At 35.4% G+C, this 16098-nt stretch overlaps 1 protein-coding gene across 7 annotated transcripts in view; it reads left to right on the top strand.

Annotated features, from left to right (window-relative positions):
* NEK1 (NIMA related kinase 1) overlaps positions 1-16098 on the top strand; it is a 119394-nt gene that overhangs the window by 3777 nt on the left and 99519 nt on the right. For all 7 annotated transcript variants that reach the window (XM_084883735.1, XM_084883732.1, XM_084883731.1 and 4 more), the window contains 4 exons: positions 8391-8539; positions 8936-9032; positions 11099-11196; positions 15718-15801. In XM_084883735.1, coding sequence (XP_084739861.1) covers positions 8423-8539; positions 8936-9032; positions 11099-11196; positions 15718-15801 — 396 coding nt within the window. In that variant the 5' untranslated portion in view covers positions 8391-8422. The remainder of the gene's footprint in view (positions 1-8390; positions 8540-8935; positions 9033-11098; positions 11197-15717; positions 15802-16098) is intronic.

Raw genomic sequence — 16098 nt, 5'->3', positions numbered from 1 at the left:
GCACAACAAAATGTGTATGCTTGTATATGGCATTTCCATTCTCAGCTGTGTCAGGATCTCCAATCTAGAGAAATCTCTAGTCTCCTTTGGAGCTGAGAGAGGGGTAATCTCTTGATTGGGAGAGGACGACGAGGCAAACTGTGTGTCTGACTGCTTCTGACACAAGTCACCCAATCTTGTTTTAGTCCTAATATTATCCTCACTCCAGAGGCACCTGGTGCTTCCAATTATTGAGCTAGTCTGTAGTGGGAATTGAGTTATTTCCCACTGCTGGCTTGGTATACAGCTTTCTTTAGTCTCCCAAGCCAGTTGCTGCTTGTTTTTGTGTTTGTCAGCTTCCAGAATTTTGTTGCGATGGCTTTCTTTCCTCCTCTGCCTTTCTTATCCCTTCAGAGTTGGGCTAGGTTTGAGGAAGAAGTAGAGGTAACTATGTACGTTCATTTGATATATTTAACTATAAGTTGCAGTTTATTTTTTGACTTTTTAAAGATTTAGGCTAAAATAATGACCCGTGGCTTCTTTTCAGTTTTCTAAAGAAAAGACCTGGGCTATATCTTTCTGTTATTTCTACTCTTTGTGGCTAAGAGTACAATTCTAAACAGTGTTGCAGTTTCCAGTTTTATGACCCACTTGGCTCTTTTATTTTCTTCTCCTTGAGTCTCAGATTATTATAGTTGTAGGGCCCTTAAGATAGCATTATGTTGAACTGATCAGTGTTTTTAAATAAAGTATCCAAGGCTCAGAAAAGTCAGGTGGTTTGCTTTTGTTCACGTAGCTTTTATTTTCCAAATCCTTTGCTTTGTTTGTTGTATCACATAACTCTTTGCTTTTATGCTTTGAATATCTTCAATATCAGGCGTGTTTTTTTTTGGAGATTGAATTGATATAATTGTAAGAGACCTTAAGAACACTATCAAATTGGTATTGTGATTTTTATTTGATATTGGAAGCTAAAGCTTAGAAAAAGCTTAATCCTTAGTGGGAAAGAGGCAGCAATCAATGTTTCTCATCCAAATTTCTCTCACTCTCACCCTCTCCCTTTCTCTCAAACAAACAAACAAACAAACAAACATATTTTTTTTTTAAAAAAGAAAAGGGAAAACATTTATTTGTAATCTGAGTTCATTACAATAATGAAATTAGAACAGATTTTTATCATTTTTCAGTTACATGTTATGATGATTTTGGAAATGTAAGCCTATGGTACATTTTGTTATCTTTGCTTTCATTTGGTTTGAAAGGCTTCTAGGGTTGTGATTCAGCTGAGAAGTCTTGCAACTAGGAAATAAATATATTGGTTAAATACCTTGTGAGACAGTGAAAGCAATCTATCTTGTGTTCCCTTTTATTTCCTCTAGTGACTACACTAGTCTAAGGTGGACTCTGCAGAATAGGAGGGCTGTCCGTTGCTCTGAAACTTGTTGACCACAAGTCTTTGATTATTTATAAAGGTGTCTGCACTTGACATTATTTGATGGCAATTAGAGTCATCTTTCTTCTCTACTGGGGGCAAGTTCTATCTACTTTACTGAGTTGTCAAACCACAGTATTCACTCAGAAATGCGGTAGGCAGCAGAACGCAATATTAGAGATTCTTAGAGCTTCCATCTTGTAAGTGTGGTCCCTTGAAAGGAATTGGCAACTAAATTTTGAGGCAGGGCCAAACTTACTAATTTTATTTTACTTTATTTTTTCTTGGCACAAGTTACAAAATAATGATGACTGTGAAATAATCTCATTATGTGGTTATTATTTAATGCAATTTGACTTATGAAATTTAGTTTTCTAAAATGAGTTTATCTTGATATTTTTTTCTAAATAGCATAGTAATATGATATACTTTCATGTCGTGGAGAAATCATTGAATTCTGGCTGGTGCCCAGATAACTATTATATTATGCCATTTGATCAAAGTTGGCTTGAAAGTCTTTGACTCTCCTACTTTAATTCACTGATATTGCTGTAGTGCTTTTATAATAGTTATTTTCCTGTTTCTCTTAAAGTTGCTAAAAGGCTTGTAATTTCTTCCAGAAATTTTGAAATGGAAAATGGTTATAATGTTTTCTAAGGTAGAAGAAAGCTCTTTCCTACAAAATTTTATAGGGAACTGATTTTTTTACCACAGGCTGAGTTCTGGCCTCTAGTCTTATAGACCTAGAATATGAATTTTGTCATTTAAGGAAATTGGATAATTTCTTAGAGGCAAAATAAAACATTTTAGTATTGAGAAAATTAAGTGAGGACATGGATTTATTCATTTACAATGAGAAATATGGTAAACTGTCACAGAAATTTTAATATAGTCTTCATGACAAGCTCATTTTCTCAGACATAGAAAGCCTGCTTGCAATGCATAGAAAAGAGCAAGTTATGAATTGAATATTTATTAGTTTTAGGTTAACATAGTGAATTCATGTATCACCATAATAATGGTGATCTTGCTATTAAGCAGCACTAGGTTACAGGTTTGATCCCCAGTCAGGGAGTTTGTGGGAGGCAACTAATCAATGTATCTCTCTTACATCAGTGTTTCTCTCTTTCTCTTTCCCTCCTTCTCTAAGATCAATTAAGAAAAAAGAAAGAAAAGCTAATAGCATAAAAGGGTAAAAAGAATGTATGATAGAGAAGGGTTCACGTCTTCATTAAAGAAGCTTTTAAGGAGTAATTTTTTTATTTTATTTTTTTAACTGTTTATTGTTGAGAGTATTGGAAATATCCTCTCCTTCTTCCCTCTTGCCCCCCTCCACTGGGGTCCAATCCTGCCCCAGGCTTTTGCTACCTTATTTATTGTCTGCATCCATGGATAATGCATGTATGCATATAAATTCTTTGGTTAATCTCTTCCACCCATCTCTCCCTGCTTCCCTCTGAGATTCATCATTCGGTTCCATTTTTCCATGCCTATGTTTTTATTTTATTCATCAGTTTATTTTATTCATTAGATTCCTTTCTCATTTATTTTAGATTCAATTGTTGATAGGTATGTATTTATTGCCACTTAATTGTTCATATTTTTTTATTGATTAAGGTATTACATATGTGTCCTTATCCTCATTGCCCCTCTCCCCAACTCAGGACCTCATCCCTGGTGTCTGTGTCCATTGGTTAGGCTTATGCGCATGCATACAAGTCCTTTGGTTGATCTCTCCCCCTTACCCCCACCCTCCCCTATCTTCCCTCTGAGGTTTGAGCATCTGATTGATGCTTCTCTGTCTCTGGATCTGTTTTTGTTCATCAGTTTATGATGTTCATTATATTCCATATATTAGTGAGATCATGGGATATTTATCTTTCTCTGATTGGCTTATTTCACTTAGCATAATACTCTCCAGTTCCATCCATACTGTTGCAAGTGGTAAGAATTCCTTTTTTTTTTTTTTTTTTTTACCTCAGCGTAGTATTCCATTGTGTAGATGTACCACAGTTTTTTTTCAATCTACAGGTTGATGCTCTATCCACTGAGCCAAACTGGTTAGGGCTAGGTGTACCACAGTTTTTTAATCCATTCATCTGCTGATGGGCACTTAGGCTGTTTCCAAATCTTAGCTTTGGTAAATTGTACTGCTATGAACAAAGGGGTGCGTGTATACTTTCTGTTTGATGTTTCTAGTGTCTTGGGATATATATTCCTAGAAGTGGGATCACTGGGTCAAATGGGAGTTCCATTTTTAATTTTTTGAGGAAACTCCGTACTGTTCTTTACAGTGGCTGCACCAGTCTGCATTCCCACCAGCAGTGCACGAGGGTTCCTTTTTCTCTACATCCTCTCCAGTACTTGTTGTTTGTTGATTTGTTGATGATAGCTATTCGCACAGGTGTGAGATGGTACCTCATTGTCGTTTTGATTTGCATCTCTTGAATGATTAGTGACTTTGAGTATGTTTTCATATGTCTCTTGGCCTTCCTTATCATCTCTTTAGAAAAGTATCTATTTATATCCATTGCCCATTTTTTGATTTGATTGTTTATCCTCCTTTTGTTAAGTTGTATGAGTTCCCTATAAATGTGGGAGATTAAAACCTTATTGGAAATAACATTGGCAAATATGTTCTTCCATGCAGTGGGCTTTCTTGTTGTTTTGATGGTTTCTTTTGCTGTGTAGAAGCCTTTTATTTTGATGTAGTCCCATTTATTTATTTTCTCTTTAGTTTCCATTGCCCTAGGAGCTGTATTGGTGAAGATATTGCTTTGTTATATGTCTGAGATTTTGCTGCCTGTGGATTCCTCTAATCTTTTTATTGTTTCCCATCTTATGTTTAAGTCCTTTATCCATTTGAGTTTATTTTTGTGTATGGTTTATTGTAATATTTTGATCTCTTTTTTCTTCTCCTCTGTTTCCCTTTAACATTTCATGTAATACTGGTTTGGTGGTGGTGAACTCCTTTAGCTTTTTCTAGTCTGTGAAGCTCTTTAACTGACCTTCAGTTGTAAATGGTAGCTTTGCTGGGTAGAGTAATCTTGATTGTGGGTCCTTGCTTTTCATCACTTTGAATATTTCTTGCATCTCCATTCTGGCCCCCAAAGTTTCTGTTGAGAAATCAGCAGACAGTCATGTGGGCATTTCCTTGTAGGTAATTAACTGCTTTTCTCTTTCTGCTTTTAAGATTCTTTGTCTTTAATCTTTGGCATTTTCATTATAATATTTCTTGTTGTGGGCCTCTATGTGTTCCTCTCTGAACTTACTGGATTTATAAGTCTATTTCTTTCACCATATAAGGTAAAATTTCAGTCATTATTTTTTCAAATAGTGTGCTGTGCCAGCACAGCCAAAGGTTCAACAAGCTTGAGGGAGGGCCTTCAAAGGATGAAGAAAAGTCACAGACAGAGAATAAGCTGGGTTTAGGTGGATCTTCTGTGCCTGGCTGAGGCCACAGAACAGATCCAGACTGCAAGCTGATGCTTTATTTTATAGTTAGAGGTAAATTAGGTAGTGGTCACCATAGTTACAATGTTCTTGTGAGCTTCTTTTGTTTTGGCAGCACTTGCTGCACTTCCCACAGCCCAGTAGCTACCCAGGAAAGATCTAGGGAATGTCATAAGATCAAGTTTAACTATGCTAAGAGGGCTGTGCCTTCTAAGCTGGAACTTGTTTGTGGCTTTGCCAGCAGGTCAGTCCGAGGCTTAACCCTATAACTTCTCCCTACAAAATAGGTTTTCAATTTCTTGCTCCTGCTCTTCTATTTCTGGAACCCCCATCATGCGAATGTTGATATGGTTGAAGTTGTTCCAGAGACTCCTTACACTATCTTCATATGTTCTGATTGAGTGTTTTTTGCTTCCTCATATTTTAAATTGATTTGATTCTCTGTGTCCTCTACTGTTGATTCCCTGTAAATTATTCTTAATTTCATTTAGTGTGTCCTTCATTTCTAACTGGTCCTTTTTTATGTTGTTGTTTTTCTCACTAAGATTCTTGAAGCTCTCATTAATATCCTTGAACTCTTTATCTGGTAGTTTGCTTGCTTCCATTTAATTTAGTTCTTTTTCTGGAGATTGCTTCTGTTCTTTCATTTGTGACATGTTTCTTTGTCTCTGCATTTTGGCTGTTTCACTGTGTTTGTTTCTATGTATTAGGTAGAGCTGCTATGTCTCCTAGAATTGGTAGAGTGGCCTTGTGTTGTTGGTAGGGCGCAGTGGCTGAGCCTCCCCAGTCACCTGAGCTGGGCATTCTAGGTGCCTCCCCTGTGTGGGCTGTGTGCACTGTCCTGTTGTAGTCGAGCGTTGATTGCTGTTGGCATCACAGGGAGGAATTGACACCTAGGCCAATTGGCTGTTCGAACCAGCTGCAACTATAGTGGAAGAGCTGCTATGCAGGAGATGCCCCCATGGAGCAGGACTTGCTTCAATGGGGCTGTGGTGCTCATCGAGTCTGCCCCTTTAGGGTGTTGCTCGTGAATATGGTAGGGTTGTAATCTGGCATGATCTGAAGCTGTCCACTGGGTGCACTGGCTCTGGGGCCTCTTGGGAAGTGCAAAGTCAGCTACTACCTGTGCCCTGCCTAAAGCCACCTGGCCTGAGCTACAGAGCAATCTATAGATGGCTGCTACTTATATTGGAGTTGGAAGTGTCCAGGAGAGGCCAAGCTGTGAACCAGGCAGGCTGCTGGCATTGCTGGGGCTGGGACCACTTAGCAAGAGGTATGGAGCATGCTGAGTCCAGCTGCTGCTTGAGACATTTTAGGAAAGTCTGAAGCCTGAGCCAGGACAGGACATTCACATGGAAGAGCCACTGCAAACAGCTTGGGTGAGGCTACAAATTGGTTGGGACAGGGCTTCAGGGAGTCACCAGGGTGAGGAAAATTATGGGCCAGGTTGATGGAGACTCAAAAATGGTGACCGCCAATATGCACTGTGGTGGGGAGGTCTGGCAAAGGAACAGTAATCTATACCAGCACTTTTGTCTGGGAGAAAGCTGCCCCCAATCTTGCTCTAGTGCCAAACAATTTAGTGCCTCCCTATATGTCCCTGAATCCTTTCTGCTGCTCCATCCCTGGAAGTCAGAGGGAGGGAGTATGTGAGCCAGCTATTAAAAAGGAACTGCTTGGTATTCCAGCAGCCTTCGGGTCACTAAGTCACAATCCCTGCTGGTTTTTATAGCCCGAAGTTATGGAGACTTCTCTTCCGGGCACTGGAACCCAGGGCTGCGGGGTCTGGTGTGGGGCTGGGACCCCTTGTTTCTCACAGGAGGCCTCTGTGGCCAAGATATCCCACCCTATTAAAAAAAAAACCCTCATGGGTGTTAGAACAGGCCATTTTGTGCCTCCACCCCTCCCACTAATCTCAATGTGACTTCTTGAATTCTCTAGTTGTAGGGCTTCTATTTAGCTAGATTTCAGGCAGTTATGAATGATAGTTGTTCTGTGGTTTAGTTGTAATTTTGATGTGGATGTGGGAGGATGTTTAATCTATGTCACCACCTTGGCCCTCCCTCTTAATTTTAAAAAGATTATTCCAGAAAAAAATGGACAAAGAACATGGATGAAGTGTTTCAAAGATCAGAAATACAAATGTTCAATAAACATGGGTGAAATTTTCAAATTCACTTTTTCAAATTCACTGTTATGCAAAAGAAAAGGCACCATTTCCCCCATCAAATGTAATGAATAACAAGAACTGAAAGTGAAGCAGTGCTCCCTATGTGCCAGCACTGTTCTTAGTACCTGACTGAAATTATCCTCCCAACAATTGTGTAAGTACAGACTGCTTTTATCCACATTGTACAGATGAAAAAACTGAGGCATAAGAAGATGAGTATCTTGCCCAAGGTCACATAAGTAATAAGTGATAAAGCGAGGATTTACTAGTAAAACTAGGTTTTCTGATTCCAGGGTTTCAGTGCTCATTACTACCTTTAATCGCCTTTTTAAGATTTTAATGAATAATACCAGTGTTAAAAGAGTACCTAGGAGCAAGCACTTTTAATTTTTTTAAAAAATTTATTTGGGAAAGGGAGAGAGAGAGACAGAAACATCAATGATGAGAATCATTGATCAGCTGCCTCCTGCATGCTCCCTACTGGGGATCGAGCCCACAACCTCGGCATTGCCCTGACCAGGAATCAAACCATGACCTCCTGGTTCGTAGGTCAGTGCTCAACCACCGAGGCATGCTGGTCAGGCCAAACACTTTTATGCATTTTTCTAGAATATACATTATTAATCATTTCTGTAAGACAGTTAAGTAGTATGTTTGAACTAAGAATTTATCCTAAGGAATTTTTATAAGTAATAAGTACATAAAAATGTATGCATGGAAATTTTATCTGAATTTTTTTTTTTAATAATAGCAAACACTACATAATTTAAATGTATAATAGGGGATTAAATAACCTTGGGAAACAGTCTTATTGGAGATAATAAAGTAGTGCTAGTAATTAATTTATATAAGAAAAAGTTTGTTTCCCTCTCCATATATGTTAAGTATATACACTATATAACTTTACAAAGCCTTCTTATAAAATTGAAATGTAGCCCAGCTGGTGTGTCTCAGTGGTTGAGTGTTGACCTATGAACTAGGAAATCTAGTTTGATTCCTGATAAGGGCAAATGCCTGGGTTGCAGGCTCAATCCCAAGTGGGGGGCGTGCAGGAAGCAGCTGATCAATGATTGTCTTTTATCATTGAGGTTTCTATTTTTCTCTCCCTTTTCCTTCTTTGAAATCAGTTACAATATATTCATAAGCAAATAATAAAATTGAAATGTCACTGTTTTTCTCTTTTTAGCTATCACTAAGTTGCATGAATAAAATTGAGATTAAGTTTATTTAACTCTCAGTAAATATTTAAAATATTTTTGAGTAAACATATCACTAAGAAAGTATGATTTAAATTAAGCATAATTATTATAGAAGATGTGCTTATCTCTGTTAATAGTTATTTTTGTTTCTGTCTAGTCTATCAGTTAAGATGCCTTAGAAAAAGAACTATGGAGAAGTATGCTAGACTACAGAAGATTGGAGAAGGTTCATTTGGAAAAGCCATTCTTGTTAAATCTACAGAAGATGACAGACAATATGTTATCAAGGAAATTAACATCTCAAGAGTAAGTATATTTTTCATTTAAGTAATATCTGGTTACAAAAGGGTTCATTGTTAGAGATTTTAAAGAAAAGAAAATGGCAATGTATAACCTAAAGTGGAAGACTGCCATAATCTCAGGGAGAGCCACTAATTTCAGAATAGTCGATATATCCTTTCAGATTTTTTTATGATATGTGCTTGTGTGTATATGTCTACTGTTCTATAACTAAATTTATTTTGAACATCTCAAAATATTTTTAGTTGTCTATTCAACTCATTCTTTTTAGCTTCTGGCAATATTTTGTTGTTTAGACCATCCTTCTCTGTTAACCTTATTTTTAACGACTTTCTTATTTATGGACTTTTAAATTGTGTTGTAATGTTTAATATAGTGTTTTCTCTTTTCCTCCCATTTAAGATGTCCAATAAAGAAAGGGAAGAATCAAGGAGAGAAGTTGCAGTGTTGGCAAACATGAAGCATCCAAATATTGTCCAGTATAGAGAATCATTTGAAGGTCAGATACAGTTTTTAAGAGAGTTCCAAAAACTCCTAAGCCATATTGATGACATTTGGATACTTTTCCTTACCAGGAATCTTTTAGTGAATGTATTCATAGGAAGGAAAGTATATCACTTTGGCTTCAATATGTATGCATATGAATATCAGCTTGATTCTAGGATAATGCACCATACTATCCTTGTGTAGTTTAATACTGGCTCACTGTTTGATTTCTTAAAAAGAAGCAATGTTAGTAAGTGCAAGAATTTGGACAAGGCTAGAACAGTAGTTTACATCTTTTGGTTAAAGTAAACTCCTTTGAATTGCTATCAGTACTGCTACTGAGAAAATGTTCTGATCTTTAGAAAGTATTCTGTTCATTGGTATTCTCTTGTGTACCTCATTCTTATAATATTGAAGTATGTTGAAAAAGTGTCCTCAGGTTTTTAAAATGTCATAGCTATATTGATGATTTGGAAATATGTTCCATTATATTTGTTAATGCAGGAACTAAAATAAGGATTAACTTCTTTAAAGGCAGGTTAAAGTGGTTTATTGAAATCCTGTTGAAGTCATTCCCTTATTATCATAAATCCCCATAAATTATAAAACAGGAATACAATCTAGGTTGAAAGTAGATGTTAGTTTACATGACTGTTTTGGATCATATCACATACCAGTCTCAGAGTCTGAATTAGAGCTAAAGTGTCTTTGCTCCCAGATAAACATTGATATTGAAAATAGATTTGAAAAGTTTGGATAACAATGTTTCATATAGCTCAGCCAGGTGGCTCAGTTGGTTGAGCACCATCCCGTATACCAAAAAGTTTCGATTCCTGATCAGGGCACATCTGAGTTGCAGGTTTATCCCCAGTTGGGTCATTTCTCTCTCTTTTGGTGTGTGTGTGTGTGTGTGTGTGTGTGTGTATCTCCTTTTCTCAAAAAAATCAATAAGTAAATAAAATGTTTCATATAATATCAGAGTGGAGAGAAAACAATATTTTCTGGTATATAAATGTACAATTAGATTTTATATTAAATATTAATTAGACATTTTACTCTTTTATCTGTATCTCTGAATTTATACATTAAAAATTTTTGATCTTATTGAAAAAGTGGAGGTTTGTATTTGAGTATATGTTTTATACATTTTTATTTTCTCTACCTGTTACTTAAACATAAGAGTAGTGTTTTATATTTCTGTATCCCTAGCATCTATGCAAAATAAATGTGTGAATGATTGAAGAGGGATACAAAATAGATTAGTACTTCCCTCGTGGAGAAAAGACTTTTCAGTTAACCTTATACTTTAAGTAGTATTGATCCCCCAAATAAACAATAATTAAGCAACAGAAAATATTACAGAATGTTTGTACTAAAGCTCCAGCATTTCATTTCAGGAATCCTTCTCTATTCCTTTCTCAGTTCTTATTTAACCTTCTTTGTCTTCCTATTTCTGTTTCTGTCTCTTTCTCACACACACATACACAATTACCTTTTTTTTTTTTTTTTTAAATCTTTTGATGGTTTTATTTATTTTTGATACATGCATATCGTACAAAATTCGGATGTTATATAACCGTAAAAAGTTTGCCTTTTACTCCTACCTTTATTATTTTATAAGGATAAGGGCGGAGAGGAGTATTAAGAAGTGTCTACCTACAGAAAGAGTCATGAAAGTATTATTAATAATATGCATTTATTATTTGAAATATGCATTTCAAATTAAGATGGGTTTATTGGGATGTAGCCCCATCATAAGTCAAGGAATTATTTGTATATCTATCTACATATTGTCTTTATTCCAGAGATGTTTGGGTCAATGTAAATACTGCTATCGAATAAGATTATGTATTCTTGGTAGAAAAAATGTTAATGACGGAGTTATTAACCCAAATTATTGAATGTCTGTGTTATTAGTATATCTTGCCTTTGCATTTTAATTCTCTTGAGTGTTATTCTATTTCTGGTTTAACAGAAGACAATTAATTAATTGCTTCTTTTCAGTAAATCTTTTGGTACCTTTCTTTATGCTTTTGATACACATGTTAAAAAATGGCATCTAATGTTTATACTTTGTAGAAAATGGCTCTCTCTACATAGTGATGGATTACTGTGAAGGAGGGGATCTTTTTAAACGAATAAATGCTCAGAAAGGCGTTTTGTTTCAAGAGGATCAGGTGAGTTAGCATGTAGGAGATTGACTCTTCCTCCATAATGTTATTTAGAAGTAATTCAAAGTTATTTATATATGTATTTATTTGTAACTACAAGTGCTAATTATAATTACTAGGGTAGTTCAGTAACATATTCTTAATATATTAGTCACATTCCTGTACTAATCTTAGTTCAGTTCTCTATCTCATTTCCTGCCTGTAATATTGTTCCATGTATAATATACTGTGTTTGTATATATAAATGTTTGTCTGTATATGTATATATACAAATATATATAATGCCTATATTTATATATATATACCTTAATTATTCATTTATAACTGGTTAATTTTATACCCTGTCAATCTGGCTTACTGTTGCCAGACAATGTTTTCCTAAAATATGGCTTTTCTAGGTAACTGCAGCTCTAGAAGCCTAGTATTGGCAACTTCATGAAATCTAACCTCTGTTTTGATTTCAAGGAACTCTAAAATATGACCCTATCCTTCCTAAGCAATGTTATTTTTTTCCTGTTATTCTTTAATGTTCAACTTTTTTCCATTTATTTATTTATTTATTTATTTATTTATTTTACATTTTGTAAGCTCTAATTCACATCACTCGTACAACACTATACTGTTGGCATGTGCCTCAATAAATAGGCTTTAAAAAGAAATTTCTGCAGTGTAAAAATAGTTTTCCTGAATTCATGTGCTTTTTTACTATTCCTAGGTCTCAAAATGGCTTTTAACATTATTTTTTCAGACTTTTAGAGCTCTGCACCCCATATTGTGATAGGATATGTTTCTCTGACCTGCCCCCCAGAGTGGTGTTAGAGTGAAGGGAAGTTAAGACAGCTTGGCACCATTCTAGTCTGAAAGAAGTCCAATTTGAGAAGTTCACTTTTGTTGCCAGAAAAAAAGGAACATGAGAAATTAAAGTGTCAAAAAAGGCTGGGAAGTTTATGCCTGAGAAGAAAGCCTACAAATTAAATAAATAGACAAATAAGTAGATAGATAGATAGATAGATAGATAGATAGATAGATAGATAGATATAGATATAGATAAGAAGGTCAAATCTGTTCATCCAACAAATATTCAAGTGTCTTTTACACCCAAGTTAGGCACTAGAGATAGAGCATGGAGCAAAGTGAGTGCTACCATAGAGCTATCCTGTGGACATTATAATCTCCAAAGCACATCTGTTTCCTTGATAGTCTTCCAGTTGTGCCCATTTTCTAGAATAGGCCTGCTCTGACACCTTTTGATCTTCATGTAGCTCCAGACAAATTTTCAATACAGTGGAAGAGAAAGAGGTCCAACAAAGAATACAGTCCACTGTTACAGGTCAAAACCTATCTTCTAGGAATATGTCAGTGGCCATTTCCTAGTTGTATATACAGTAACTGCATTGCCTCAGCTAACAACCTCCCAAAGCACATGAGGAATGGTGGATTCTTTTCATATATTTAACATATTTATTGAGCATGCACTGGGACACATGTTTATACATCTCATTCTTCCTCCTATGTGCTTATTCTGATTATTTATTTTGATAATACCTTACCTCTAACTTTCTCTTATTAATATTCTGGGGGTTTTTCCTATGTTTTTTATTTTTTTTTAAAGCCCAACTTAAGTCTTATTTTCCATGACTTTTTCTTTCTCTAAATTGTGTTTCTCATTATCACCCATACTTAATTTTTATTTTATTGTATGCTTTTACATAGGGAGTGAAGGAAGTACTGTGCTAGGAGTGTGTTGTTTTTTTGGTTTGTTTTTTTTTGTTGTCTGTTTTAATTCTTACAACCCCCCATGAATTAATGTAGTTATTTTCTCTTTAGTAGCTAAGAAATCTGAGATTTAGCAGTGTTTCCAAAACCACATAGTGTTTAAACGTGCTTCTGTCTAACTCCAAACAATGATAGCCATTTCGCAACTCCAAATTTTATAGAACTTTCTTTTTACTAATTTAAAAGTAAATTGCAAAATTATTTAAGAGTTCAGAAATGGAAAGTCCTCTCTTCCACTACTTCGTCCCTGAGATTTAGTTTGGTGTATTCCAGGCTTTCTTTTTCATACTTGCACATATACATGTAAAAATCGAGACATACACATTCAGAAATAGGATATTATGAATACCATGCTCTATCCTGCATTATCACTGCAACATTATCTTGTTAGTCTATGTAAATCAAATTTATTAATTTTAATAGCTACATCATGTTGCATTCTGACAAAGTTTGTGCTTTTTATTTTTATTCTTTTATCTTCATAACTCCATTTCCATTCCCCTTCTCTCCATAGGCAGCTATTCTAGTGTTTCTAATGAATATTTTATGTGGTTTTTCAAAACAGCTATAATTGTTTTGTATACATGTATTTTAAGTATACACCTATTATAGAACTCATTTAGTTTTACTTTTTTCCCTAAGTGCTATGTTTCTGACTCATCTGTTTTGCTATGAGTGCAAATGTTGCTTTTAACAACTATATGGTGCTTTATTGTACTCATCCGAGTCTATACTTATTTTTCCTATATCATGCACCCTTCTTAATGTACTCTGAATAACTTCACCTCATAATTATTTCCCCAACTAGGTTGTAATTTACTCTAGAGCAGAAATTGAAGTTATATATATATCAGGATACTTAGGAAAGCTGTGTCTGTGGTAGACACCAAATTGGCACAACTAAGCTGTTGATTGATAATATCATATATGTGGGGACTTTTAGGTTCTTAGTAGCAACTTTAAAATATGGTAAGGTGAGACCTTGACTTATATTTTAAACTAGAGGCTGGTGCACGAATTCGTGCATGGGTGGGGACCGGGCCATGGGAGGTTGGCTGGCAGGCCCCACCCCCTATTGCAGTGGGGGGAATTGGGGCAGGGCTGGCCGGGGGAGGTTGAGAGGGGCCGATCGGACACGTTGGCCCCCCTCAGTGCATGTCATAGCGACTGGTCATTTGGTCATTCTAGTTGTTTTAATCGTTTCATCATTCCAAGTTGCTTGGCTTTTATATATATAGATAAGCCTTACTAAGTAAGGTAATGTCATAATTATCAAGCTTTACTTATCTCCTTTTCCACAATTAAACCTAGTAGATAGACCATTGTAGAGGGCCACCTGGGAAGACACATGGACATTCTTTAGATTGTTGTTGACTGGGCCTGGGACATTGGTGGAGTCTTGTCAGTTGCACTCCCGCCTTGGGAGTGCAGAGATGTTCTTAGATCCTGGCTTGTGTTTGTCCAGGAAGAAGGAGTGGGTGGGACCTGGGCCCTCCCAGGCTCCTTGTTTTTCTGTGAAACCCCCCAACATGGGCAGTTGGCCGGCCTGCCTGCTAGTCGAACTCCTGGTCGAGGGGACAATTTACATATTAGCCTTTTATTATATAGGCTATACACTGAGTAGCCAGTTTGTTATGCATTCAGAGATCATAATAATCTAGCCACTTGGTATATATCAACATATGTGTAACTCCAACTATTAAAAAAAATCCGCATTATTACCTGGTACACCTAGTAGACTTCAGGTATATAATATACATAAATATACTTTTAAAAAATAGGAGTATGCTCTGCACCATTATTTTTTTTCACTTTAACAGTGTATATAGAAATACTTCATTCTTTTCAGCATAGCATTTTTATTGTTGTGTTATCAAATATATTTTGGCTGCCATATTTTCTAAAGTGATTTGAAAAAACTTGTACATATTAGAGAATTAGCAATCTTTCAGTTATGCTGCAGATATTTTCTCATACGATTATTATAGTGGATTATATCTTTTGTTATGCAGATGCTTTAAATTTTATAGAGTCAACTTTGTCATTCTTTTTTCTTGTGATTTGTGAGGTTTGTGTCATGATTTGAAAGTCCTGTTTCAATCAAAGAACCTATGTATTCTTCTATTATTTTTTTTTTTTTTGTGTGTGTGTGTGTGTGTGTGTGTATATATATATATTACTTATTTATTTATTTATTTTCATTTCAAAATGCCATTTGCTTGGAATTATTTTTGTATTAGGTCTGAGGAATAAATTAAAACTTTTTACTTTCAAGTGACTGATTCCAGAATGTGTTTATGTAAGGGAAATGTGGGAAAAGAAAAAAAGCAAGAGATGTTGTCCAACTTTTCACCCTGATTTTTTCCCTCTTATAATTTTTATGTTAAAGAAATCATTATAAAGCATTATAGAAAAAACACCCTTAAAAACAGAAGTTGCCTATCATGCTATAATAAAATATAAATAATTTCCATTTTTACTGCTCTATAGAAATTTCTTTCCATATTTATTTTAACATTCAGTGGCAGTGTCTTACATTTTAAAGTTAGTATGTACCTACCTTTAATGTGCCAGTTGGCTTGAATACCTATGTAATGTTAGTTGCTACAAATTAAAAATAAATTATAGCTACACTTTTTTAAAGGACTTAGTTCCCTTGAACTCATTCCTGACTCCTTTTAGTGCTCAAGAAAAGAGCACTGTGAAATGTAAGTTTTAAAAGAAATGACAGCTCTCATTTTCCTCCTCTAGATTTTGGACTGGTTTGTACAGATATGTTTGGCACTAAAACATGTACATGATAGAAAAATTCTTCATCGAGACATAAAATCACAGGTATGTTCCACTTATTTACTAGTAACTTATGGATATGGACATGGAACCAGCATTGTCTTGAGTCAAAATTTTTGAACCCAATCCAATCTGAATCAGATTATCTGTTTTCTCTCTTCACTCTAATCCTGGAAGTCTTCACCAGTATCTAGTTTTAGGCCTCCTGCCTACTTCCTCTATCTTCCTATCTCTTGGTTTCTTTTCTCATTATAACAGAAAAATATTTAAAAAAATTGATGTGTGGAAGGCAATGATAATTTGATATAAATTTCTAGATTGGAAATTGTTTCCCTATAGAAT

This window comes from Pipistrellus hanaki (assembly GCF_964339955.1).
Source record: "Pipistrellus hanaki genome assembly, chromosome: 5".
NCBI lineage: Eukaryota > Metazoa > Chordata > Mammalia > Chiroptera > Vespertilionidae > Pipistrellus > Pipistrellus hanaki.
The sequence above is the reverse complement of the archived record's forward strand: the minus strand, read 5'-3'. Positions and strand labels throughout refer to the sequence as shown.